This window comes from Chlamydotis macqueenii, chromosome 1 (genome assembly GCF_036417535.1).
Source record: "Chlamydotis macqueenii isolate bChlMac1 chromosome 1, bChlMac1.mat, whole genome shotgun sequence".
In the NCBI taxonomy this organism is placed as follows: domain Eukaryota; kingdom Metazoa; phylum Chordata; class Aves; order Otidiformes; family Otididae; genus Chlamydotis; species Chlamydotis macqueenii.
In genome coordinates this window covers 101,425,536-101,453,305 of record NC_141556.1, presented here as the reverse complement: position 1 = coordinate 101,453,305, position 27,770 = coordinate 101,425,536, and the positions used below count along the sequence as shown (strand labels likewise).

Here is a 27,770-nt window from a genome sequence, read left to right as displayed (position 1 = left end):
CTCCTCACAATATTTATCAGCTGTCAATTGCTAAGCCAAACTTTCAGGTAAAAACAAGCAGTTTTAGGTCAGTGAGAGCAGCTACTTTGTGTTCTAGTCTTTTTTAAAGTGTCAAACTAGATTCTGCATTGCTTTAGCCTTCTTGAGTTATTATGTTAAATTCTTTATTAAAAGTAATTTTCTAGATAGGTTTGTATTTAGGCAGAGGGTAAACTGGGCTTTGTTTTTTAGAACAATATCTGTTGTAATTACAAGTTACATACTCCACCCCTTTCCCCATGAAAGTGCCATTATCGTCCCTGAACCTTTGGCAGAACCAGAAATTTACCAAGCATCTAGCCCACGTTCCTTGCAACCCAGCCTAAATGTTCACGTGCATTGGCCTTGTGCTCCATCAGTAAAAAGCTCACAACAGAGACGAGGCTGTGCGCTCGGGAAAAGCCTCCACAAACGATTCCTCTGCCCAGGAGGCGAGGTGAGAGATATGACACAGTTTGGAAGATTTATAAAAAAAGTCCTAGGTTTGGGACAAGACAAAGACCCTGTAGGAAAATGCCCCACCAGCTTCTTGGTGCTTTATGGTGGCATTTTGGCTGCAATGCCTGTGCTGCTTTCGGCTGTGACTCTCCCACGTAAGCACAGGCAGGGCTTTCCTTTCCCTTCTGCTGCCTTCCCTCACGCAGCAGCTCAGTTGCCGCAGCTGAACGCTACGCACGTTGCCAGCAAACAGGCAGGCACACCAGGAGGACAGCAAGCTCTCCCAGACGTAAAGGTGAGGGACGCCGCCTCTGACCAGGAGCCATTTTCAGATCCAGCTCTGCCCCTGCAGGGAGCCCCAGCGCGAGAAACCCCACTGGTTTCTGCCCCCCCCCCCGGTTTTCTGCTGTGGTGGGGGAGGCAGAGCAGCTGGCAAGCGCACTGCAGCTGGGGCAGCTCCCTGTGCCGGGTTCACACTCCTCCTTGGATGATTTGCCGAGCCTTCCTTAACTTTCCTGCTCTTGCCCCGCAACAGGAGAGGTGCACAGCTTCTGCCTGCAGGTACAGAGCGCACTTTTGTGTGCCCCAGCGTCTCTTTCTTCAGGCAGCCTCACAAAGACTTCAAGTCCCAGAGCTGCACTTTCACCAGCAGTCAAAATTTACACTGGCAAGAAAAAAAGGTTTCTCCTTCACCATTACAGAGTTCTGCTCATTTCCTCCAAACATCCCCCTCTGCCTCTGGGTTCAGCATTGGCTTTGCAGTCCTGAGAGAAGATCCCACTGCAGAGCAGGTGGGGCAGCAGCAGCAGCGCAGCATTACCCCGTCAGGGCTCCTGCTGGTGATCTCAGCCGTGACCTGGCGAGAAGCAAGCCGAGATCCCAAGTGCAGCAGGCCTTTGCTTCTAGGGGAGGCTGAGCCAGACGGACAGACAGCTGCCAAGAAACCTTCTCACCTGCTCAGGCTTGGCTGAAAGCACCATGGCACTGGAGTGCCCCGTGCTGGGAAGAAGCAGACAGCTCCTCTCCTATGATTAGCAGAGTTCTTAGAGCATGTACGTGTCTGGAAACGTACATACCTCCATCGCGTTACATTATCTGCTTCCACGGAAGTGCACTAAACCCACTAAGTGTCTTCCTAGGTGCTGAACAGCTGCTGGATGCTAACAACAGCCCATCAAGTTGTGTTCATCCTGTCCCCCTGACTCCTCTCCTGTGGTTGTTGGAGTTATATCATTTGCATCATCACACTCGTACTATCAAAAATGTCTGCCTTCTTGAGACATTTTAATACCTCCTTCGCAAGCTTGGCATTTATCCTGAATTTTCTGTATATCCCCCTTCTCTCTTTCCAATGACAAAGAACCACATCACTGTCAATCAGGTGTTTCTCAGCTGCAATATCCAGAATCTCTCACTGCATCCATAACTGTAGTATTAAAACAATCTCATATACTCTTCCCCTCTATTCATGAACATTCAGAAATATCTTCTCCAGATTGCTCAGGCTGGCACCAGAAAAGGAGGAAAATAATAAAACAACAACAAATAAATAAAAAGGTCTTGTTCTAAAAGACGTGCTTCCTCTCCACCCCCACTTTCCAGCTCAACCCAACTTGTTTACACCACCAAAAACAAATGTATCAGTGTTTGGATAGACTGACCTTTGCTTTCACAAAAAGAGCTGTCATAACGACTGCATAAATGAAGAGGAATCCATCCAGTAAGTAGCAGAGTCTTGGGTCTGTCAGTCCAAGAACTGGTACAGCATCTGTACAGAAACATCAGATACGTCAACAAACATGGCCGTTTGGGTGCTTGACAGCATAAATGTGCCAGTGCTGCACAGCGCTCCATGAAAAATAGCCAGTGTGAGGGTAAGTCTGTCCACTTGCAAAGGAGATGGAAATCTGAATAAGAGTCATAGGACTGATTAGGTCAGAAGGGATCACTGCAGGTGCAACTCTCTCTGTGAAGAGCATCAGTCAAGACCAGGCTGTCCAGGATCTCAGCCAGCAGAGTCAGAGTACCTCCAAGGATGGAAATGTTTGCAGCCTCCCTCAGCCAACACAGGGCATGTTACCCAGAGTTTCCCACCTGCAGAGTCTGGACTCTGCTCCCTGCAGCTCCCAGGTGTGGGTCAGGAAGCGAGCACAGGATCCGCATGGAGATAACCAAGGATCGCTAACACTGCGGGTACTGCAAGACAGCCTCACACAGAGCATTTGTTTTCGGGGAAAACCCAGCAGCATCTCCGGCAGGGATTCATTACAGGTCTGGTTAGGGATTCCTTCATCAACTAAAACTTGTGTGTGTGAGAGTTCAATAAAATTGTTACTCAGAAGATCTTGATCTTCATTTCCTAGTCAACATTGCATACGTTTATACCCTGACTGCATGAAGCAGGGCACAGTAATATTGTTGGGTTTTCAGCAGCTAAAACTCATGAAACAGCCACTGTATGATTTTGTAAACATGTAGTAAGTTCACAAATGTAGCACAAAAAAAATCAAACCAATTCAGGTCAAGAAACTCAAGTAACCATAGATCAAATACGCAGCTCAAGGTCCATTCACAAAGGAAAAGCTGTATCACATAGCTATGGGGAAAAAAAAAAATCACTTAAAATTGAATCTGAGATTTGCTTTGTGCAAAGAATAGGAGGGAGTTCAAAAGAGAAAGACAAGAATGATCAAGAGCCTGTGAAGCCCTTCAATGAAGATAAATTGAAAAAAGTTGGTGTGATTCATCTCCTTCCTAAGGTGAACAAAGTATGGCAATTCTTATTAACCACATGTGATGGAGGGCACTTGAACCACTCACTGCAGCACTTCAAGGTGCTGAGTTCCTCCAGCACCGAGAGCAGGACCATTCTGCACGCTGGGGTTTCTCCCTGGCCCACTGGGCCATGCTGACAATTTCATGAGAAGAAACTTGCAGATGACATCCAGGCAGTGCACGCTCACTACCGTGAGGAAGTCTCCTTCGCAGCAATACATTTAGCGATGATGGTCTGCCGCACTGCTCAAGTGTGCAATTTGTATAAAGCATGACCGAAAAGCCGTGCCTGGACACTTGGTAATGTAATTGTAAATTCTCAGGCAGATGATGATACAATCACTGTTCCCACTGAGAGCCTAACAGCCAGAAAATAACCTCATTTCCAAACAGTAGATTTGTTTGCTTGTCTGAACTAGGAGTTTGCATTTGTTTTTTTTTAAATCATGTGTTTAGAAAAAAATCCGTGGAAGTAAATTAAGATACTAGATGGTTTTCCTTCTTCCTCTCCTATTTCTATTATTTAAAAAGTAAGGTTCAAAGCACTTTATAAACAATAGCCTTCACTACATTTTTTTCAGGATTAGAAAACCTCATATACACAGGGTAAATGGAGACAGAGAGATTAAGCTATTTGCCCAACATTGTATATTAAACCAACAAAGAAGCCGAGATTCGCTTCCTAAAGTTTTTCTTCTAAACAGTCACAGGATGATATTTTACGCCAGAGTTGGTCCAACACAAAACCAGCTTGAATCACATGAGACTCGGTGGCTAAAATGCAGCATCAGGGAATGCAGCTGTACAGCACCCAGAGGCAACTTGTTTCTAGCAGCAATTCAGCTGCTTTCATGCAGTGCAGCCATCTTCCCCAGCATACCCTGTCCTCGAGCTGGATGTCTCCAGAAGCAGCTCAGGGTTTTGCAGTGCTGCACACAGATCAGAAATACAAGGTAAGGCAGGCGAGCAGCCCCGCACAGAGCTAGCCAGAGCCAGGAAGCCTGGGGGTACCTGAGGTGCTGCTGAAGAAGGCTTTGGGGATCCTGGCCCTGACTCCCATCTTCCTGTACCAAAGCAGGGCATGTTCACATTGTCATCTCAGGTCCAGTATTTCTCCAGCGCTAATGAACTCCCCAGACCAGGAGGAGGTCGAGCAGGAGACTATGGAGGAGAAGTAAAAAGTGCAGAGGACTTAGCTGTAGCTCTGTGTCAGCTGCGGTCAACCTTGGCTGACTCTGTGAAGCCACCCAAGTGCCTATGCAGTGCTTATCTGGGGCAGCCTGGCCTCCAGCACCCCAGGTAATGGATTAAAGCTGTTCAATGAGGGAAATCCTGCTCGAGATTGCAGTCTGGCTGTGATGGCTCCTGGAAAAATATGTATTGAGACAACAATAAAATCTAAAGTTCAGAAACAAACCAAGAAAACGAATTAGTTCATGTCTTTTCCTTCCTTAATATGTCTGATTTCTGTATTCTTAAAAAAAAAAAAAAAAAAGGTACAAAGCACTTTCTAAGTAATAACCTTTGTGACAGCTTTCCGGATTACAAAAGCGAGAGAGAGAAAAAGACAAAAGATACAAAAACGTATTGGAACAAAGGTCAAAGAGATACAAAGTGTAATTAGCAAGTAGCAGTTAGAACAGTTGGCACCCATTCAGGTGAACAGGATCCGTTTAGGGTTTTAAATCACCAGGGAAGGGGTTACTGCCTCTTCAGTATTTGCACAACACACACAAACAGGCGGCCAGGCCCTTCGGCACCACCAGAATGTGCTCTCTGTCCTACATCAACCCTGAGCCATGGTTTTGGGGGCTGAGGCCAAAGTCTCACCGCTGCAGTGGGTGCGCTGATGATGGGAGCTGGGCAGAGCCAAGCCAGGCTTGAGGGAGCAGTCACACTCAGCTGCCTCACGCAGAGCAAAGCACAAATGTTTCACTGATAGTTCCCACTCTGTTAACCTTACAGATTATGCAATGCCTACTGTGAGTTGCACAGCATCTTTTCAATATTCATATATCAGTGTTTTACCAGTCCAAATTTCAGCAGTCCAGTAAAATACAGCAGGGTTTTAAAGGAAGATGTTTAAGCACAGACATGCAGCACAGCTAACGTCAAGTCACAGGCCGGTGGGGAATAGTTACGTTGTATTGTAAACGATGTCAAGCTTACTGCTTAAACGTGGCTCAGATAAACAGCATCTCTCTCTCCAGGCATCAAAAAGGATTTGAGTCACAAGTCAACATCTAGGTACACAAATACACAAGGGCTTAAGGATGAGGTCAAATGGTGCTCTTGCTCGGTAGGGAAGCAAGCTCTGAAGGAACAGAAATCATAAAATTTGCACTTTCTCTTGCTCACCACGTGCTCCTATGCCAGCAGCTGCACAGTTAGATCTCCTACTCCACAGCAGAGCTGACATTTACTCATAGACCACCAGGATGTCAAGGAAAACCAGAAACAAACTATGTAACTTACTGCATTAGGTAAGTACTTTTTTTTTTTAGGAGTTTGTACAAAAGAAGCTATGGAAAGCTCTGTACAAGGAGCTGACACAGGCTGAGTAAGGACTGGCAGAGCCACAGCAGATGAGGCGGCAGGAAAGGAGAAGGAATCAGTAAGGGGAGCACTACTACATTTCGTGATGAGGTTGCCAGACCTCCTCAATTCCAAACCCTGGATGCGTGCCATCACATTTGGGAGTCTCTCCCAAGCTGCACTTCTGCCTCTGAGAAGTTTCTTCCCAGCACCTCCTCCTTCCAAAGCCTGGACTTTTGTTCCCTTCTTCTTCTCTCCTCCCACCCAACCACGCGGCCCTGCCCTCCTCTATGCCCAGGCATCTCTCACCGCTGCTGCAGTTCCGTGCACACACATGCCCAGACCCTGGGCTGGCAGACCTCCCTCGTCCTGCTCTGCACTCATGCCCTCAGAGCAGCGCTGCCAGCGCCCTTGCCACAGCCCCCTGAAGCCTTTTACTTTTTAAAGCATGGGTGATGGGGGGGGGGGGGGAAGCAATTCACACCAACTGCTATCGACAAGAGTGAGAAAAACCCTCTAACAACAGACTGACAGCAACCTCAGTAGCAGAAGGAGAGGAAGCCCAAGGGCCCGTACGGGAGGCTGTGCTGCGGCTGGCCACCTCGAGAGCTCTGTGCGGCAGCCTGCCCTGCGCGGTGTGGTTTTGGAGAGCAGTTTCAACTCCCCAGCCCAGGCCCAGCACCAGTTTTCCTGCACATGGCCACAAGTTTATCTCCAGCCACCTGCCCACACGCACCACCAGCCGCTCCCCTCCTCTAGGCTCAAAGACACCTGGGGAGTCCAAAACCCCACGTCTAGACACATTCACCCAGCTCCAAAACATGGCACCATCAGCGGATGCTGCGCCTCGAGGCTGGCCGGGGCCCGGTCCACAGGGCTGGCCCTCCACTGCCAGCTCAATGCAGCCAGTTCCAACAGGGATCTGCTGAAGCGAATCACGGAAACACAGCCTGGACCCTTGAAACACACCAGTGCATTTTTTTAAAATAGGATTTTCCCCCTCCAACATTTTTACTGTGCATCTGTATTGAGTTAGACCCTGATTCCTGGTAACAGTTTAAGAAATACAGATCATAAAAGCTGAAGTACACGTCATTCAGATCAAATCTGTCCAGCATAAAATTTTCTCTCTCCCACGGCCCTCATTAAGTGATTCACTTAAGAGTTTTATTTTTAGAGGTTACCAAAATTCAGTAACACTGTTATATAGATGAAGAGTTCTATCTTCCCTAAAAGTGAGTTTCTCAGTGAAGCCCATGAAAACCAATCCTAGCACAAGAGATTTATTGATGCAACTGCAGTTTCATACGAAGGTGTTGAAATGCAGAAACTGTATTGCTTTCTCCCAACAACTGAGAGCTGCCACATCCACACGCCGGGGCAAAGCAGGCTGCATTTCTCAGATGCCACCATCCTCCACCAACAGCGATCCGAGGGACTCGCAGTCGCTGCATGCAATTCACCTCACTTCTACTCCCTATCTTCCAAAAAACCTCTTGCTACAGGTTTGTTTCCAGACTGTCTCTCCCAGGGGACAGACTTTCACAGCTGTGGGTGCCACCGCCACCACACTGCACATCAGGCACCCACCAGAATTTCTCTACTGAGGCTGAACGCAGGGAGAGACCAGGTGTGATGATCTTGCCTCGCTGCCACTGTCTGAAAGCAATATGCTGAACCCAAGATATCTGCCTGGGCTCGGCGCAGAAAGGGGAGAGACGAGCACTCCGCATCGTGCTTCACTTCAAGTGTAGACAGGCTTGCATCTGAAGAGACAGCCCAGAGTAGATGCCTAGAAATTCACCATCTAAAATTACAAAAGATAATCCTGTTCATAAAGAACATATCTATCCTGAGTTTTATTTATTTATGGTTATATATTTCTATGGTTTTTACTTATAAATAAAAAACAAATCTGGGACACTTCAAGACTGAAGAAGCCGAGGCCAAATCCTCTTTTCCTCGCAGAAGGAAGAGGCTCCTCCATGCCATTGCTTGGGCACATCGATGGAAAAATCTGAGCAAAAACAACTGAGGGAAGAAACAGGCATAGTGTATTAACAGGTCTGATGTAGCCAGTCAACAGAAATGAGTGAAGTGAAAGGCATCCCTTCCATCAAACCAAGTCTGTGAAGTCAGGAGGCTCCTCCTTTATGCTGAGACTAAAGATAGTCCCGTTACTCATTAAATTACATTAAGATTACAGGGGCAAGTAATACTTTCAAGATAAAACTTCCCCAGTACCATAACTGCAAAACCAAGACACCCAAGGAAAGCTTGTAGGCTCAAGACAGGAAAATACAATAACCCCACCACAGCAAAATACCATTGAGCTTGCTGCCTGAACAAATTTCCAGGTTTTTATTTCCATACCAACCACTTACATAGGCAAAAAAGTTAAAAGCTGTTTGCATTACTGTTTGTTGTTTTTGTTTTTTTTTTTTTCCCCTCACCACCAGTTCCTTTAGTACTGAGGAAGACTCTTGTATTTGTCATCAATACACCATCACATATTTATGAAACACAACATGGCCAAAAGCACAGCTTGTGCCCATGAAGTTAAACATTATGGTTTGCTGTTGTACTCAGCTTTAAAGCCAAGGCGCAAACTGCTGATGTGATCAGGATTCGGGTTACAGTAGCAGACATCAGGGAGCCAGTATAGTTATATTTTTAAAAGGAAAGTATTTTAACTTCCACTTTTTTTATGCCAAAGAATGTTAGCACTATGGAAACATGAGGTCAAGTTAAAGTGCTTTAGGATCCTCGTGAGCCCTTCGTACTCCTTCTAGGATCCCTTTCAGGGAGGCATGGTCACAAAGTTCAAACAATGCAAGTTTGTTTTTGATTTATTTGGGAAGAAATGGATCCAAAAGAAGGAAAATATTATAATGCCACAAAGGGCCAAACACTTTCTAGCACATCATGGAACAGACTCTAATAAAGGGTCCAGGGTACTGTAACAGGAGCAAGAGTGGAAGATCTCCAACACCTGTCTGATTTACAGAAAGAAGACTCAGTGCGTGCAAGAAAACAACAAATGATCTACCTTTTCAGTCTGAATGCGAAGAAGATTAACTTTGAACATATCATTAAATAAGGCAGTCTTTCACCCTCCAAATCCTTCCAGAGCCTCATCAGAAGCAGAAAGGAGGGGAGTGCCTTGCTCATCTCTGGAAGGGGACTCCTCACTTCATCAAAACAGTCAGTCATTCTCAGAAAAAGCAACGCTTTCACTTCTCAGTTTTGCAAGAACTTGGTGCAAAGGGCTTTCCTGAAGCAGACCTGATGTTGCCTCCTAGAAACAGCAAACCACGCATAGGGTGATTGCAGAACCTGGATATCCAACAAGCTCAGGTGGCAGATGCAAGCTATGCAGCTCTTTTAGCTTTTGTAGGGGTTTCAAGTTAGACAGATGTGCTTTTACTAGGATCCATCTTCATCAGGGATAGAAGAAATTTAATTTGGTTAATGCAAAAGGTGTCCCCTGCTGTAAATTTTCTATTGCCTAATCCAATCTGCTGTTAAGTGTCCCAAGAGGCAAGATTTACTATTCAAATGGTCGCTTCTAGGTCACTTACCCTTCCCAATTCTGTCTGTGCATCCCACAACAGTAACTCACCCCAGACTGATTTACTATTAGGTGGCCTTTTCACGTTTAGCTTCTACAACCCAATGCACACGATGGAGGACTACTTAAAAGAATGCAGTCTGCACGTCTCGGCTCACTGGGAATCCCAGAGACACTGCATGCCACAGGGCTGAAGAAAGAGACACTAAAGTCAGACACAAGATGCTGTTGATCGCAATCAGATGTGCTTCTCTGTTCTGCGAGCACCTCACAGACGCGGCAGACATTTCCCTAGCACTTTTAAGTTAGACTTTACAAAAAGCAGTGGAAGTACGGTTGCACTAAACAGCTGGATAATAATATTATAGAAATACTGCTTCACAAAATATTCAGAGTCAGTCAGCATGCACAGACTTATCAGTGCGTTTTCTTCTTGTCTCAGTGTTGGCACAGGGTGGGAATACTCTGATTTCACAGCTCGTGTCAAACTAAGGGCAGAGATGCACAAGCCCAACGAGAGACCCAACAGGGCTATTTTGTCTCAGACTGAGCTCAATTGTAACTCTTGATTAGCTGCAAGCAGAGAAGAAAAGTAAGAAACTTTTCCATCACAACGATGCAAGCTAAAGGTGGAGATACGGGAGGCAGAATTACAGCTACAAGGCTATTTATGACAGCCCATCAGCAATTCCTTGCATTGCAGCCAACAGCTGTCACAATTACTCTCCTTGAGCCCTCCTTGATGTACAGTCAAAGCCATGACCATGCACTCATCACAGCTCATCCTACTGGGATGAAACCAGTTTTCCTTTCCTGTCTCTAGGATCAATTTCTACCTAAGCTCACTGACAGCGCCAGATCTAAACCATCCCAGTGTCAGGAAGGGCACCAAACCTCCAATAATGAAAGCCATCCACTTTTTCAGGTTAACATTTTGCAAAACCCAAGTGGCTGTCATCCAAGCCTTTCAACACATTCCTTATACAATGTTTTTCAGCAGATAAATATCATGACTGAATCATAAGGAAGGGAGACATACGCAAAGCTGCGGAAAGATTGCAAGATTTACTTTAGATCATCCAGCAGGACAACTGGGAGCAGACAGTTTTAAGACTTGTAAGGTCTGAAGGTGTTTTCATTGCAGTCCCTGTACAGGCATCCACTTGCAAGAAGGCTTCTGAGGGTGAAGAAATTACTAGTGAAGCTTGCTGTCAAGCAGAGAAACAGTTAAATCATCTTACGGAGGCAGCGGCGGCCTCCGGTTATCAGGCAGGAAGAAGCTTACACCGGCCCCAACGGCTGAGGCCCCATACGTTGTAGTAGCTACAAACATCGGGGAGGGAGAGGTTTCAGAGCAGGCCTTCAGTCCCCCGCTACTGACCCACTTAATGGAGAGCCACGCATGTGAAGGAGACGCACAGACAAAAAAAAAAAAAACAGTTACGTACCAAGTAAAGAGAAAGGCTGATTACAGATTTGGTTTAATTTTCATTCCCTGCGTATTATTTTTGCAACATTGCCCACCAAAGCTTAGCAATAATAATACCACCACAGGGGAATATTCCTCTCTGGAAACAACACTCTGAACGTGAAGCATTTCAGGGGCCTCATAAAAAAAGAGCCAACAGACCAGCTATCACAAAATACAAACACCACAACAAACCCGGCCTGGGTCCTCAACGGAGCCCCTCAGCAAAGGGTCTCACAACAAACCCTAACTCCACAGACCCTCACAAATTCCCCTTGAGAAAAGAAGGAATTGCTTCTTGCACCTCTGAATTCTTCTTCCTCTGATTTGGGAGCATTCAACATTTTCATAGCATGTAGCAACCATATAGCTAAAATTTTACGGCAAAGTGAAACACTACTAAAGAGAAAGGGCATGAGTCACGGGTCTGCAAGTGGGGTGCAGGAGCACGGCTTTATGTCCCCATTAACACCTCACTGCTGAGCCCTGTGCTCCTCTGCGAAGCGATACAACTGTGGTTGCTACACCTCCATCACTACGTTTTATTACAAGCCACCTGAGGGGCTACATCCAATTTTAGAAAACCTTATCTCAGATTGCATTAGAGGATAAGAACGAAAAAAGAAAGGCTACATTTTGAGACATATCTTCTCATACATAGGTAGGAAATGGCAAATATGAAGAGGCTATGTATAGATTTTGACTGAATTAAAGACTGTTAAAAAGCAATGCATTTCTCTGGGGGGAGGGAGGGAACAGGAGGAAAGAATTTCCTTATCATTAACGACTTTATGCAATACCTTTCTTTTGCCACTCATAAGATAACAAAAGTAATGTTTTAACTGCCAAAAATATAGAAGAGCTCTCAAGATCTCAGACGCTAGGAGTTAGTACTTTCTTAATGGCGTCTCTGTGGAGAGACAGACTTGTGGAAAACGCAGAACAAGGAAAGAAAAAGGACCCCAAGCTCTCATTGCAAAGAAGATTTCCTGTATATTTACTGTAAGAGTTCAAACCTCCTTACGTCAGTGTTTGTGACAGAGTTGAAAATAAATTATGCTTTACCCGTATCTACAGTGCATGGAACTAATATTAAAATTTGTCAAGTTAATTCCAGTATTCAATATATACACTAAAATATATCTCTGCATCACCACTAAGAAATGAGAAGTGTTAACAGAGGTATCTATTAGCCATCAAACTACTTTCGCAAATATTAAGTAAAGTCTTCAGTCATGCCTGATATTTATTCTGGTAGTTAATTTCTATTGTATTAACAATATTTTTTCCAATTGTTCGTTGGTCATAATAAGTACTGTCATGAAAGGCAATATGAGAGCTTCCAAGCATAGCTATCTAAAATTAGCAAGAACATCAAATTTAAGAATATAATGGCGCAGAGCTACGGGGAAAAAAAAAAAAAAAAAAAAAAAAAACCAACCAAACCACACCACAATTTCTGTTGTTGATGTATAATAGGGGTAATAAAAATTGCATTTTTTTTTTTTTTGTAAAGCAGCAAATTCTCAGCATTGTTAGCTTTCTGGAAAAGCATTTATTTTCTGCAGTTTTAAATGTTTCAGTGTTTTCTGTTGTTGATAGACCAGGTAACCACTCTGTATTTAAGCTTACATCGCAGACCTGTTATAGTAACATAAAATAATTTTCCAAAAGAGGCTTAACTTCAGAGTGCATTTGCTAGCCATGATTACAGACAACGTTGCACAAAGCTTTAGTGACCCATTGCAATGCTCTGGGTCAGCTTGTCTGAAAAGCACAGCCCAAATTCTGCACTCCCTCCATCCAGGAAATCTCTGTCATTAAATGCTTGCAGGAATTGACAAAGTAACTGGCTCATGTTCTGCATGCTGAAGAAAGGATGGGATGATGACAGGAACAGGCTTGTTTCAGAGGGACAGAAGAAAGTATCTGATTGTTAACACACTGGAATTTTTGCAGATCTTTTTTGTAAAGGAAAAAAACAGCAATATTCTATAGTACCAGTCGATCCACCAGAGTGAGTACTAGAGCTCGACATCAGTCCACCAAAACAAACACTACAGGGTCTATTTTTATACTGTCAAGTACATATGACGATAGAGATGGGATTTCAGAGGTTGATCTGTATTTGTATTAAACCAAGAACAAGTTGAATTACAGACATACAAGGTTAGCACACACTGGGGCAGGGAGGGGAAGGCTATTGAATTCACTTATCATAGTAATTTGTATTCTCTGTGTTATATCCCCAGATGGAAATCTCTGCTTCTCTCCACCCTCTGTTTTTAATTCCTACACTATAGAAAAAATTCCAGCATCTCTGACCACGCCTTAGACTTTCTCCCACCCTCACATCCCTGCAGGTCGTACAACACTAACTTTGCCCAGCAGTGGTATTTGCTGTGGATGTCCATCAGCCGGCCAACGGCAACCTAAACCAAACGGGTCCCTCCTGAGCTCGTGCTGCTGCCACACAGGCACTGCCTTGAGTTTCTCCCTCCATCCAGCCATCATTTCTCATGAAACTTGGAGAAACTTAATTGCCTATTGAAACCTTAACCCCTCTGTTAAATTTGGTGCCAATTGGGCCAACTGATAAAGACAGTGACTGCATAAGGTTGAGCTCATTAGGAAACATGGCTGATAACGCACATAATGCTATAAGCTACAGTGCTGATCTTTTTTGTGAAGTTTAGTATGCGTATATCGCACGTTGTAAAGCATGTAGAAACAGAGGGGGCCTTTTCTGAAAAGCTGTCTAGTTCATGTAAATGAGTATAAGGAACCTGGAAAGGTGAGCTATCATCAGTGATTTAAACTAATTTCATCTACAGCACTGAATTTGCCCTATTGGTTTTTCTTTGGGATTTTTCATTAAAAGATTTTCCACACAGAAATCCCACCTTGTTGGTTATGACTGGATTTTGTTTTGTTTTCCTGGAGGAATGTCACAGCTATTTCTAGAGCATTTAGATTCCTTGTATTTATTGCTTGCATCTTAACGTAGTAGCTCTCAGCTACTTGTCAGATATAGTTTACAGAACCATTCTGTTCATACCTTCAAGTTTTAGAGCACATATCTGAAACAGCCACTTAAGATGGGATATTATGTTCTTTCTGATTTTTCTCACTCCAACTAATTTTGTAAGCATAGAATTATGCGTTGCACTATCACTGCACTGATCTAATTGCTTGTCAATCTCATAAAACATGTTTCTTTTATGGTCTTTAATGCTGCTTCCAAAATGGATTAAAATTTTGAAATCATATTTACTTTAAACACACCCTCTCTCCCCACAAAATGCCTTATCAGGAAGCCTCTGAGATGTGCGGACAGATAAAAAGCCTACCTGGAAACTGTATTTGTTTACTTTCTATGCGCAGCTGAGACGGAGTTAGAATGCAAAGGAAATTTATATGAGCTCCATTTTTCATAACACTGGGAGCTTAGGTCAGCTTTATTCGAAATACAGTGTTGGAGGGTGCAGTTACAGAACTGTTGTACGGGGTGAAAGACTGCCAAATAATCAAATGCTCACAGGAAATAAATTTTGTCCTAAATGTGAAAAGGCTATTTAGCATTACATTTACTTTTGCTATGTACTCTGTATGAAAATCCTTCTTCTATTTCTATTCATTAAAATTTCTTCTTGTCGCAGAACTGTTTATTGTATATTGTACTACTAAAAATATGTAACAGAAAGCCGGGCTGCCCAGATAATGCATAAGCTTGTATAAAACAAAACACCATTCTCCCTTAATACAAATGCTTTTTTTTGAGATTAGTTTTGATTAATCCATAATTCATTCACATCTGGGCTTAGTGTCTGTTCTTTGTACAACAGAAGGGGGAAGAGGGAAGGTACTAGGGACAAATAGTACTTTGAGATGCTTTGCAGTAGCCTTCTTTGTGCCTCCTGGAGTTTCTTGTATATGCAAGCATGGAATTAATTCCATTAAGTGAAGTGTTATCTCACCAAATTAGCCGTTAGATGTGCATTAATTATTTCAATCTATCCCTTGAAAACTGTTTGGAGAAGTTACTCTATTTTTACAGACAAAAAAAAGCAAAGCTATTCAAACTGATAGCGCTCAAGAGGATTATATTCAGGTTTATCGCATCAAAAGGGAGGACGAAACACAAGCAAACACAAATAAATGGCCCAATTCTCTTCCCTCTAAAGACCAGATTCTGTAATGGGATGAATTCGTTCTCCACACCATTAATTTCAACAGAAGTTAGCACAGGCCATTTAATTAAATGAGAACAGGTTTAGTCCCAAAGCAGACACATGTACCTTCAAGGACACACAAGAAACATGTAATGACAAGCAATAATTAAAAGACAGATGCAACTGGTTTTTCTAACACAATACTCATTATACAAAAAAATCTTTACTTACTATAACAAATTTAACTTTGGGGAGCTATGATGCTATAATTTTTTTTTCTGGAAAATAAAACTTTTCATTACTATTTTCTTTCGATTTGCTGTATTCTATGCTGTTTTCAGAGTAATTTTACAAATTGTTCTTCTGCAATTCATTTTCACATGCCTACACATAAGAAGTCAGCAAAAAAAAAAAAAAATAGTTGCTTCTGAACCCTTCACTTTAAGCAGCATTACTTTTATAGAAATACACCCCAAAGTTGTATTTCTATTTTATGAACAAAAATTAGCAATCGTTTACTCAAAGTCCATTACAAGAGCAATGACAGAATTATTTACTACAAGGCAAAAAAAAAAAAAAAGGCAAGAAGGACCAGATGGTTCAGCTCATTGCACAGGATCAAATATATGTATCTAACTCTCCAAACATTTTCATTGAGGAAGAGCATAGCACATGCACACAAAGCAAAGGTCTAAGAAAAAAGTCCAAGTGCACGAAGCAAAAGTCGACTGGCTTTGTAACGCGCTCTACCTGATATTGTTTGGAATATAAAACTGATTCACAAAAAACGACAGTGAAAAATTCACTATGCATTTGTCCTGTCAGTCAATTTTCAGCTTGGACATGACACAAAGAGGCACTACCTAACAGATTCCATGCAGTCACCTGAAATTTCTGGAATATGATAGCATCTTCTATCACATTGTATTTAATTTGGATTCTTAAAACTTACACACAGATCTAGATACAGCTATAGCTATAGAGCAAATGTTATTTTAATACACTGCATTTCGTATGCTGGAGGAAACACTGAAGAAAATTTCAACAGGGAAATAATAAGCAAAACTACATAGACCTAAGATAATTTTATTTTACCAAACTAGTGCTGTAAGTCCTCTAAAGACAAATTTCCCTGCTACAAACCTCGCTCTCCTCCAGTGCCCCACTGTTACGCATCTCGGACTCGTGAGTTTATGATCAGAATAGTTAAAGTCCCTAAAAAAGAAGTCGTCCAACCACCTGGGACAGAGAAAGCGTCTGTTTAGGTATTTTATTACCATGCTAACAGTCAGTGATCCAAACCCTACGGTTTTAAGATACAGGTTACCTGCTTGGAAACAATATTTCTTTTATTTTCCCTATCACATTTCTAGTTCTAACTATTATAATATTGGTAGCATATAAGGCAAAAAAATACTTAACAAGTCCTAGGCAAAATTATTATGAACTCACTGTGAGCATTAAATGAGTGACAGTTTTATGGTGAGATTTATAACCTAGGTAAAGCTAAATAAAGTATCCCACTCACTATCCTACTGCACTTAAAATTCTCAGCTGACTACAGCACAGAAATAACCTCTAAATAGGCCATTCAGGGAGAAGTATTTCTGCAGCTTTTAAGAAATTACATTAAATTCTGCACTTCGTTATGCTTTCTCCAGAATAACCCAATACCAGATATCAGACATGACTAGAATTCATACACAAACAATTTGTAATTCAAGATGTAAATGAATAATTAAGTTTAAAAAAAAAAATTTCAAAGTGAGTTGTACTTACAGTTTTTTATGAAGTAAATTCTATTTTTAAATATATTTTACAACCAAAACAATCTGTGCTGTTTGAATTTTTCCTAGCAGATGAGTACAATTCTAGTGAAGGGACTACATTTCTCTCTGTTTGCATACAGACGTGCTTCTAACCAGGATCATATTCCTCTTCTGCAAACTCTGTGTAGATGAATGAACGAGTTCTACTAGCATACGAACAGCTCCAATTTCACCATCCATGCAGTTACCTACCGGTGCTGAAATTGATAATAAAAGCTCGAATCAAAATTATCAACACATATAGGTCAACTTGTGAACTCTTTTGACTTCCAGAAACCCTGATTGATTCTACTAATTACCACAGAAATGTTTAGTGCTTATTCTAGCGTGGCTGATGATACCAGCATTTTAGTGGAAAAAATTGTATAGTCATTTTGTTTAATAATTACTCAGTTTGCAACTGATGAAGCAAAATTAAGAAACTTGTTTTCAGTCAGGAATTGGATTTTATTTTTATTATTGAGCAGAAGTGTATGAGTGAAAGAAGTCAATTCTGCATGCTGCTTGCAATATTAAGAGTATTTGGCATTACTCTCCCAGTCATTTGTATCCAAGTTCCTCAAATCGTAAATGCACCGCTGTAAGTCAAACTCCAGCCGTTTCAGCAAAATCGCATCTGATTTCATTTAAAAAATATACTTTATAACCTCATTAGGTTACAGAGGAAGGGAAATCTATAGAACAAGCATTGTGGTGATTATAGTGTGTTGAAATCAGAATGATGCTACCCAAGCAACTGATGCACAAACTTCCTGAGGACTTGTCAAAAGGCTGAGAAAGCACACTTTATGCAGACAATCTTAACAGCGGAAAAGGACAGAAAAAAAAAACATTAAACTGACTTTGTTAAATTATTTTCTATAGTTACCTACAGATTGTTCAGTGTTCCTCCTGTTCTTTAAAATGAGTCTGTACTGCAAGAAGTTGGACAAAACAGGACTTCTAAGCATGAAAAAGCACTTGCAGTTTAATGACATTCTCGATACTGATCAGGACGGTTCAGAGAGGAACAGAACGCAGTGCCATGACATCAGCCAAGGACACCCTTTTATGCTCACCATCCCCTTGGGCATTGCACACTAGACGCTCTCCGGGCCGGTTTTAATAACAGCTTTAGAGGCATAGTTAAGTATAAAATTACTACTTTATTATCCTTTGCAGACAGATAAATCATATTTCTTACCTAACTCACTCACCTCTATGTTACAGCTTTCCATCCTGACCACTAGTCATGCTTTTATCGGATTTTGTTAACAATAACGTGCTTCTCTCCATAGACACTATACTATAGATACTATGACTTCTCTTTGCCCTTCTTTTATATTCTAGATATACTGTACTTTGATCAGAAAGGATCAGATCCGTGTTTTGGTGCGGACCATATAAATCAGAGCTTGACGCCACACTTTCAGAAAGCCAAATGTGTTTTCTCGCTCCAACACCTTGCTGCTGCGTGTCGGTGCAGCCTCAGAAAATCTCCCATCATTTACCACAGAGAGTAACTCTGCCCAGCGTGCTGCGTGATACCAGTGTCGGGCCAGCAAGGCCATTTTGGGTACTCCTCAGGAACTGTTTGCCCAGCAAGATCGCCTGTGATTTTTCTGGTTTACTTTTGCTTGCCAATAGGCAGGACACAAGGTCAGTGAGGGATAGAGCCTGCTTCCCTGCGTGTGCTCACCTCCAGCACTGCACTCCGTTGCCACGACACAGGCTGGTTGCTGCTTCCAGAAATCTCCATCCTCTTTGTCTCTTGGGTGAGGTTAATATAAGTAAGGTCATGATTATTTTTTCTCTAATCCATTTCTTCAACCTTTCTTCCTTGTTCAAGACAACTGATTTCTGTCAGCCCCTACAGTATTTCCAAGACCTGGCTTCGAAGCTGATTATTAACATCCTTTTTACACAGATTTGTTGCCGTGCTCTGACAGAATCACAGGGGGCCACGCTCCTCTGACAGCAACCACAATATCCCTGCCCACCGAGTCCCTTTCACTTACACGCTGCAGCAATGAAACAGAGCTCATGGTCCCTCACTCACGCACACCCCAGCCCCTTTGAAGCCTCAAAGCGAGACACTACGCTTCCCTGAGACAGATACGAATCAACCCCCCTACACACCCGCCCCAGCAAACACACATCTGAGACTTTTGTTAGCAAAGACAGGCAATACCAGGTGCGTCTGAGAAAGTACTTGCTCAAAGTAGCTGAAAGCTGCTGTAGCCGAGCTAGAAATCGCTACCTCAAAATAAAGTAAGGGGAGGAGAGGGCTTTGTAATTTCAGGGCTCTTCAGCCTTTGTTTTCACAGGAGGGAATATTTTTTTTGTTTTGTTTTGTTTTTAATTTTTTAAGTGCTTGACTGAAACAGGGCAACACCAGCACAGTATTTTCCTTAAAACTGGATCACAGGCATCCTTTCCCCAAACTTGGGACATGAAGACTGGAGCAAGTGATCCTCTCAGAAACACTGTGAATCATCAGATAGGTGACCCCACAGACACAGGTAGCAGCAGTAACGGCTGGGATGAACATCCTACCTCTGCTAAGTGTCAGACCCTGGAGAAAGACTGCACAGGCTTTCAACCAGACAAACACAGGCATAGTGCCAACCCCACTACACTGCAGGGTGCAGCTTACGCAAGAACTGTTTTTCCTTTGAAGTACCTGGCTCCAAAGAAAGCCCTTTCGACACCCTGAAGGCAATACATATGTGACGCAATCTTATACACCAACGCGCCTTTTTTTTTTTCCCCCCTTTTTTTTTTTAAGCAAGATGGTGGTAGTAAGGGGTTGTTTGTGTGTTTTCAAAACGCAGCTGTCTTCGCAAGAGTTGTCGTGTTCATCCATGAAACAGGACGTGCCTGGAGAGCTCAGCAGAGAGCACCAAATGCCTCGGACATCTGACGTCCTGGACCTCCGCTGCTTGAGCTGAAGAATTCGGCTCTCAGCACAGCCCAGGAGGCTGGAGAACAAAACCACACTAAACAAGCTTGTGTTGCACAGCCAGACTCAGGGTGCAACAGGGCAGCATGAGTGCAAATGCTGCCCAACAGGCTAAGACAGAAAGGGAAGGCTACAAGGTTGTTTTTTCTTTTTTTATAAAAGGCAAAATACAGGTCTCTTTTCAAAAGGCAGCTTTGACTCTGGAATTGAAAAATGAAGTTGCCAGAGGGAGAAACAAATTCACATCCATACAGAGTAAGCACTGATACACAAATTCTCTACCCTTCTGTCTTATAGGAGGCACTCAGAATAGCAGCATGAATTTTCTGAATATTTCTTGCCAACTCCCACTCCTTCATAATGAGCAACAGGAAAGTTTCAATCTGAATAACTGACTATAGATTTAGGGAAAAATAAGTCAAAGTTACTATGTTAAAGGGCAAAAAAGCCCTGTTTATGTTCTCTGGAATATACTGTATTGGCTCCCATGAGCAAGCAACAAAACACAGTTTCTGTCATTCAGAGGTCAGAATAAATATCCAGAAATTTAAATTCAAGTCTTATGAGGTTGGCTATATCTTTCTGATAAGAAATACAAATTCTAGGAAACCACAAAATACAGCACTGCTCTTAGAGCTGCGGTATTTTAGAACCTCTGGTATTAGCTGCAATCAGAAATGCAAAGGCATCACAAAATATTTGTATTTGAAGGTTTTCTGCTTATTCAAGAAGATTATGCTACTTCACTCCAAACACATGGTGGAGTTGGAATAAACAAAATAAAAATCAGCTATACTGAACTTTTGATAAATATCTTCAATTCAACAACATTTTCCCCATTATTTTGCATTTTCATTGCCTCAGAGCATTCTGCTCCTGAAGTGACTATTGGCAAGCCAGTGACAGATATACTGAAAGAAATACAGAGATACAATAGGATTCTGCTCCGCCATAATCTTCCAGAGCTGTAGGACTTGGCTAAATCAGTGATACTATTCAGTTTAAATGAGAGCCTCAAAGTTTTTGGTTCACCCATTGCCATTTTCTCTTCACTTTGGTGCAATGTGCTCGCTGGCTTTCCCTTTCATATAAACATACGTGCAATACCATATACCAAGGGTGTACATGTATATAGATATATATATATGCACACAAACATATATAGGAGGGGTGTGTGGAGTATACATAGATATACGTACATACACTCACCCCAGCCATTCCTTCTCATTGCCTTGGTGGGTTACAGACCAGAGGAGGAAGGAGTCTCAGCCAAACAAATCACTCGTGTTAACACCAGTGACTTTCAGTCAGGCAGACACACACGTGAAAGGAAAGAAGAGTTCAGTAATGAAGGGAGCCACCTGCCTTGCTTTGCCTGGCTGTAGGAGAGCCTCCCTGCCTCCCCCCTCACAAACAGGGACCGCAGCGCAGAGGAAGCCACGCTACCCTTGAAACGGGTCTCAGCCCGGGGCTCACACCTCCCGAGGGGTTTCCTTCTGCAGGGTCCCTTCCCCTCTGGGCTGCACTGGAATAGTGCACCTGTCACTGGCGTGAAGCCCCCTTCAGCATCCACACAGCCTGGCTGTACTCTTGCCTCCTTTCACATCAGTGGCTGATAGGAGAGGAGTGCAAGGAGTTTGGGGAACGGCAATATAAAGCCGGGTAACAGCAGGAGAAAGAATCAGGAAGCAGCTATGGAAAGGAAGAGTAAGCAGCTTTAAATGGATACATAAAACCAGACAATAACATATTTTCCACTTGAGTGGAAAGGAACTACAGATTCATTTATTATTTGACTCCTGTATTTAACGGAAGAGACCTAAGCAATACAGACAAAACAGTGGAAAACTAAAATATTTCATCTGCTCAGCATTTTCTGTCCTGTTCTTGCGAGTGGTAATCGCCCCATCAGGGGGTAAGCCCTGCTTCCAGGTCATGAAGCATCCCTGAACATGCCGGTATGGCCAGAGGACAGCTAACACCCAAAGCACACAGTAAGGATACAGCTTCCAAAGTGAGACTGGGCTGTTCTCCTGAGCCAAAATCTGTAATTTTCTGGGTGAGTGCGTGATGTTTTCTTGCATACAGTCTAGGCTTTGCCAGCACTGCTGGAGCACCAACTAGACTCCGTCAGGGACAATGCTAATGCCTACAACAACATGCATGTGTTAGTATGCACACTCGCGTACCAGCCCCATCTAATTCACCAGTAGGTATTTCAACAATCTGTTATCTGGGACACGTTATCATCGGCAATCGAAAAAGGCTACAAACTACATTCACACTTCACCCCAAGATCATGACAAAAAGAGAGCAGCATCCTCTGTTTTCTTTCTAATCAGAATCTTTGCCATCCACACTTTCAAGTTTTTCTATCATTGAGAAATTAAAAAAAAAAAAGTGTAGATATTCTTATGAAGAAAAAACCCTAAAGAGACCGGTGATCATATGAACCCCAGCAGCCGAAGGTTGAAAAAAATTATCACCTTTTTGAGACAGGTGAGAAATTAATGGCATGTCAGAAATGTATTCTTCAGAGGCTAAAAAAAAATCAGGTTAAAAAATGAACTCAGCAAATAGTATCTTAGACTACTGGAGAGTTTATGTGGTGCTTTACAGAGAGTTGTGTTTAATATCTTAGCTGTATGGAGAGAAAAAAAAAGCTATGAAATCGGCTGTTTGCTTCCTTCTCTCAGAGTTTATTTATAATATTCCTAACTTCTGGGTACTTGTTAAAGGCCAGTCACAGAAGTTAATCGATAACCAAAACCAAAGTCTCTGTGGGAAAGCATGTTCTGTCTCTCCTTTAAAATACCACACTATGCTAGCCTAAAATTGCCTTGACCAACAGCAGAGCCTCAGACATCAAAAGTTAGATACAGGGCACCAGAAAACAAAAAGATAAAGTTCATAAGCTACATAAAGTACACAGTTTTCCTCCACTTTCTTTTGATCTTAAAGTCTTCAATTGTGAGCACATACTATGTCGCACTTGGCATTTATACCATGTTACCACGAGAACATTTTTATTTGCAGAAATAAGAATGTGTTAAATTTCATACTGGACATGATAATTTACACTAAAGGAGAAGTAACTGCCCAGGGCCCAGTCCTCCTCGACACAGCAAACTGAAGCTCTAACTTAAACTGGTAAGTTAATTGCCTGCTTGAACATCCTTCTCAACCTTGAGATGAATGCAATAACTCACCCCAAAAAAGCTGAAAAGTTGAATTATTTTGTCCCAGTCCACTTTGAAAAAAATGGTACATGTGCTCTAAGTCATTTGAGTGATGGAAATTCATACCTTCTCGTGCCCCAGACTGTTAGCTGAGTTTGCATGCTAAAAAGTTCAAGCTGCATTTATCAATGTGCTATAAGTAAAAACTATGTTTTCATTGCTAACACTGCAGGTTTTATTTTAAAGAAACAAGATCTTACAGCACTAAAAAGATCGGCAAAAATACAGTTTTACTACTTCATGCTGCTAACTTGTATCCATGGAGTTATTAAAAAGAAAAAAAAAAAGAAAAAGAAAAAGCTCTGTTTAAATGCTCATTGAGCACAACAGCTGAAAGTACCTGCTTGGACAAGATTACAACTTACCGGCATTCTCTTTCTGAAAAATTAAAACTGAAATATTTTTGTTGTTATCACTTTTGGTTTGGTTTCCTGACATACCAGAAGTAGAAATAAAACCTTGTACGTTTTCACGTAATATTTCATTTTTAATTCCCCTGAAGCCTTTTCTAAAATATAAAACAACACATCTTTTATAAATCAAAGAACTTTCTGGCTGTTAGAAGAAAATTCTTCTGGAAATTTAAAAAAAAAAAAAAAAAAAAAAAAAGAGTAAAACATATAAAATATTTCACGTTAACTCCAGAAACGAGTTTTAAGTGTCACTATTTTGGGATCTCTTGTTCTGGTATGATTCAGTAACATCTCTTTGCTATACTAGTATTAAAAGATCAGCATTTATCAGTTTAATTCACTTCAATTATACATGAAACTTTGCAACAGTCTGAATTTTAAATTTAGTCTGTGCAGTTTCAGATAGAGAAAATTCAATGACTGAATGACAAGGAAATAACTTTTATTTTAGTCAACAAGGATCTTCTCTGGGATATACACCACCTTCACCTCTATTGCACAGAACCTAACAGTAGCCTTTAACGAAGAAGAGTGATGGAGGCCCATCAGATTGCTGACTGGTTCACCGAAAAGTCAAAACCGAGTTTTCTGTGGCTTAGGTCTGCCTGGTAAGCACCAGCTCAGCTGCATGTCACTGTTTACGATAAAAGGCACTGGCAGACCCCACAGGAGTCAGCCTCACACGCAGAAACACACGAGTTCACAGAAGTCATAGTCTTTCTGACTCTACGTGGGTTTTCCTTCTGCTTATTTTCAGTCCCTGGGGTGCAGCTATTCATGTTCCACTGTTCAAACTATACCCCAGAGTCACAACCTGCCGACGCTCTGACATTCGAAGATGTTTACTGAATAGCTCTTGTCACCAACACTTTCTTCCACCTAAGTCTTACAGCCAACCTCTTTGCCAGTATGCCCCTTGCCACTGCAGAAAAGCTTTCCGGATGATCAGCATGTCTGCAAGTTTCAGGTTAAAAACCACAGGGTGCAATGAGGTCAAGAAGAGACAGCGCAGGTGACCATTAACAAGCATTCAGCAATTCCTTAAGCTACATACGCAGCGCAGACTCATGCATCTCCTACAGAAGGGTTGAAAAACTCGTAGAGGCAGGCAGGCATATGGCTACTGACGAGGTACAAGCAAATTTAGATAGAAATTGGTGGAAATAGCAGAGCCACTGAACTGCCAACCATATGTGCTTTTTTTTTTAAAAAAAAAAAAGTCAGGGTTATATAAATAATTAGATTGCACTTAAAAGTAAAGAAAAACAAAAGCACAGGATATTTGACAAAAGCATGACACATTGACAGTTCTGTAACAAACAGAAGCAGGTAAATATTTTTTGCAGAACTGAGTTTAGTTATGCAGACAGCGAGGCAGGGATTAATGTCAATCTCAGGCACTCTGACACAAAGCCAAGCTACCATCTTTCACTTATCACCGTCCTTCCAAGAGCCACGGTTTTCCTGCAACCTTATTATGCCTTTAACACAGAAAGGAAATACGGGGGGTGGGGGGAATCACACATGCTGGTATTTACTAAGGCTCTCATCCTGCTCCCTCTGACTTCAGCAGCACGCTCAAGGACCCGATGTTGTTGTATTAATGGTATTTGAGTGTTCCATATTTGATATGACTGAGTTCCTTTTAATACACATCAAAAGTAAATAAATGCTTGATGTGCCAAAGCAAAATCACTAGGGGAAAACACTGAGTAGGGCGCAGAAATCCAGGCTAAACTGGCAGTAGGCTTGAAGTGGGGGAAACACTAGAATTCACTTTCCTAGTTTTGTTTTAAAAAGTAAACAGACATCTCCTCTTGTTTACCAAGGCTGAAGGGGGCACATTCAAGCAGCAAGCATGAGATTTCCGACATATCTGCTTTACATAATCTGAATGCCTTGCCACTGAACAAAACATAGATAAAGATACAAGCACTGCAATATTTGCATTCAATTCAAATGGATTTAAAAAAAAAAAAAAAAAAAAAAAAAAAAAAGAAGATGTAACTTCACACATCAGTTCACATCTTGGTGAACTCGAGCATCATCAGAGTTGATACACACTTCGTCTGAACTTCAGATAGCAATTTACATCTAACTCTTCCTCGTACTTCCCACAGTAGGGAAGGGAACCCATGATTTTTAAAACAAAGATAAATGGAACTAATTGAATGAGTTACTATACATACAACTCAAGAACACCTTCCCATCATCCCATCCCAGAGGTGCACAAACACAGTTCTTGTTCTGTTTTAAGACTGCTATGGACACACATACACAGTTTAATTCCCCTGCTCCCTGGCAGACTGAGAACCGGAGTTGCTCTAACAGAAACAACAGGTCTTCCAATGTCCATTTTCAATTAACTAAACATTAATTTGTTTTGCTACAACATTATTATTTTTTTAGCTTAATAGAAAAGTAGAGTTGCCCTGTAAGTTTGTACGGCAATGCCATCTCAGTAAGCGACTGCCCCTGCTCCCTTCGGTCCTGAGCTGCCCATCACCAGCCTTGCCCATCATCTGCTGCACAGCCTTGGTCCTCCGGGCTCTCACAGGCAGCTCTGCTATGTGCAGGCAAGGGCAGGGCACAGGGCTGGAACAGAAGCAGAAAGATTTGAAACTGACCATGCTGCCAGAGAAAAGGAAACACATTTTAACTTCTGTGTTCTGCATTTACAAAAAAAGCACTTGTTACAGAAAGAGTAGGAAGCTTCTACTGGGGGGCAAGCAAGCCAAAGCCCATTGGTCTTCCTCTGCACAACAGGATCTCCATTTCCCTGATCCTCCTAGTAGTTATTGCCCATACCTGTTCCACTGGAATTATTTATTTTTGTATTTGGGTGATCAAAACAAAACACAAAATTTGGTCTTACCAGTGTTTTATGCTGTGACATAAATATTATTCCAGTTTATGGCACATGTAGCTTTTAATATATCCTGGAATCTCTTTTTACAAGGCTTCTCTCACTGCTAGTTTTGATGATACCGCACACGATCAACATACTAATCCTTCTCCTCCACTACATGCCCAACTAGCGTAGGGCTTCTGTGTTGAAGACATGTTCTTATCTTGCATCATCAGTATATTTTATTCATACACTCCTACTTTTTCTGCCATTGTTATTAAATATTATATCAAATAGTCATATCCAGATCAGTTCTTAAAGATTCTCACTAACCATCTCTTCAGACCCAGATTTTCTCCTGCAGCATGTCCTACTGACACTTTCTTGCAAGCCACTTCACTGTGTCCTTTACAATACCTACACTAAACTTCCTCCTCTGTTCCACGTGGCAACATTGAAAAAGACCCAGATAAATCCACCGTGCATTCTTACGTGAAGATAAGTAATAATCCTTTACCAAGTAATCAGTTTAGTCATCCTCATAATCAATCTTTGGTAAAGCTGCTTTGTATTTTATCTTACTTCCCATGTTCCTTTCTTGTGTCTTTCCCATAGAATTTATCCCAGAGCATTTCAGCCCACTGGGGTACAAAGCAAACAGATGTATAAGTGGTCACTGCTATTCCTGTTCCTCAAGTATTAGCAGCAAGTTCACTATTCTTCTGTCACATGCAAAAATGACCCTGTAGAGGTTCAATCCCGATCTTAGCAGTCAGTGAAGGAATAGTAAGGATTATTTATGGCCAACCAATGCATGAATAACTGAAATACCTGAGGACAGAGTGTTAGAGAGGAAAACAAACCCTGGTGTGGACAGTTCAGATGGACAACATGTATGTTTATCCAAACCTATGTACTTACCTGCAAGGGAGGTACTGCTATCACAGCTTCATGCTGTGTGAGATTCAACCACCACAAGCCTTATGAGATGACTCCAGAGTTCTCTGTGGGATTCTGTGCTCATCCTCACCTATGTAAGAAAAACTTTAGGAAGGTAATTTCTACCTTTGCCTTAGAGGTCACAATCAAAGCAGGGTTTGAATTGCATCTTCTCTGAACCACAGCTTGGCTTCCCAGGATGGATCATTTCTAACACGAAGGTTAGTTACTGGGCCATCATATCTACAATTCTCCCCTTAATCTTATCCTCTGACACTTTCCCTTTTGTTCCCATCATGGCTGCCTCTGCAAGTAGTTTAACCTTTTCTAGAATATTTGCCTCGTTCTCTCCTCCCCTTCTTTCATCTTCCCCTTTCTCCCCACTCCACATACACCTTATAAAAAGCTCTCCAATTTTAAATAGCAAAAGTTCTCAAATTTTAAATAGCCAGTAATAAATCACAATCACATTCAAACTGGGGCATTAGTAACCACATAATCCCATCTAACAACAAAAGGCCTGATTCTGCGTAAACATTAAGGTGCCACTGCTCTTATTCATC

The 27,770-nt window shown here is 42.0% G+C and overlaps 1 protein-coding gene across 2 annotated transcripts in view; it reads right to left on the bottom strand.

Moving 5' to 3' along the window:
- Positions 1-27,770, bottom strand: part of CD247 (CD247 molecule) — a 57,262-nt gene that overhangs the window by 8,303 nt on the left and 21,189 nt on the right. For both annotated transcript variants that reach the window (XM_010126681.2, XM_086739460.1), the window contains exon 2: positions 2,139-2,245. In XM_010126681.2, coding sequence (XP_010124983.1) covers positions 2,139-2,245 — 107 coding nt within the window. The remainder of the gene's footprint in view (positions 1-2,138; positions 2,246-27,770) is intronic.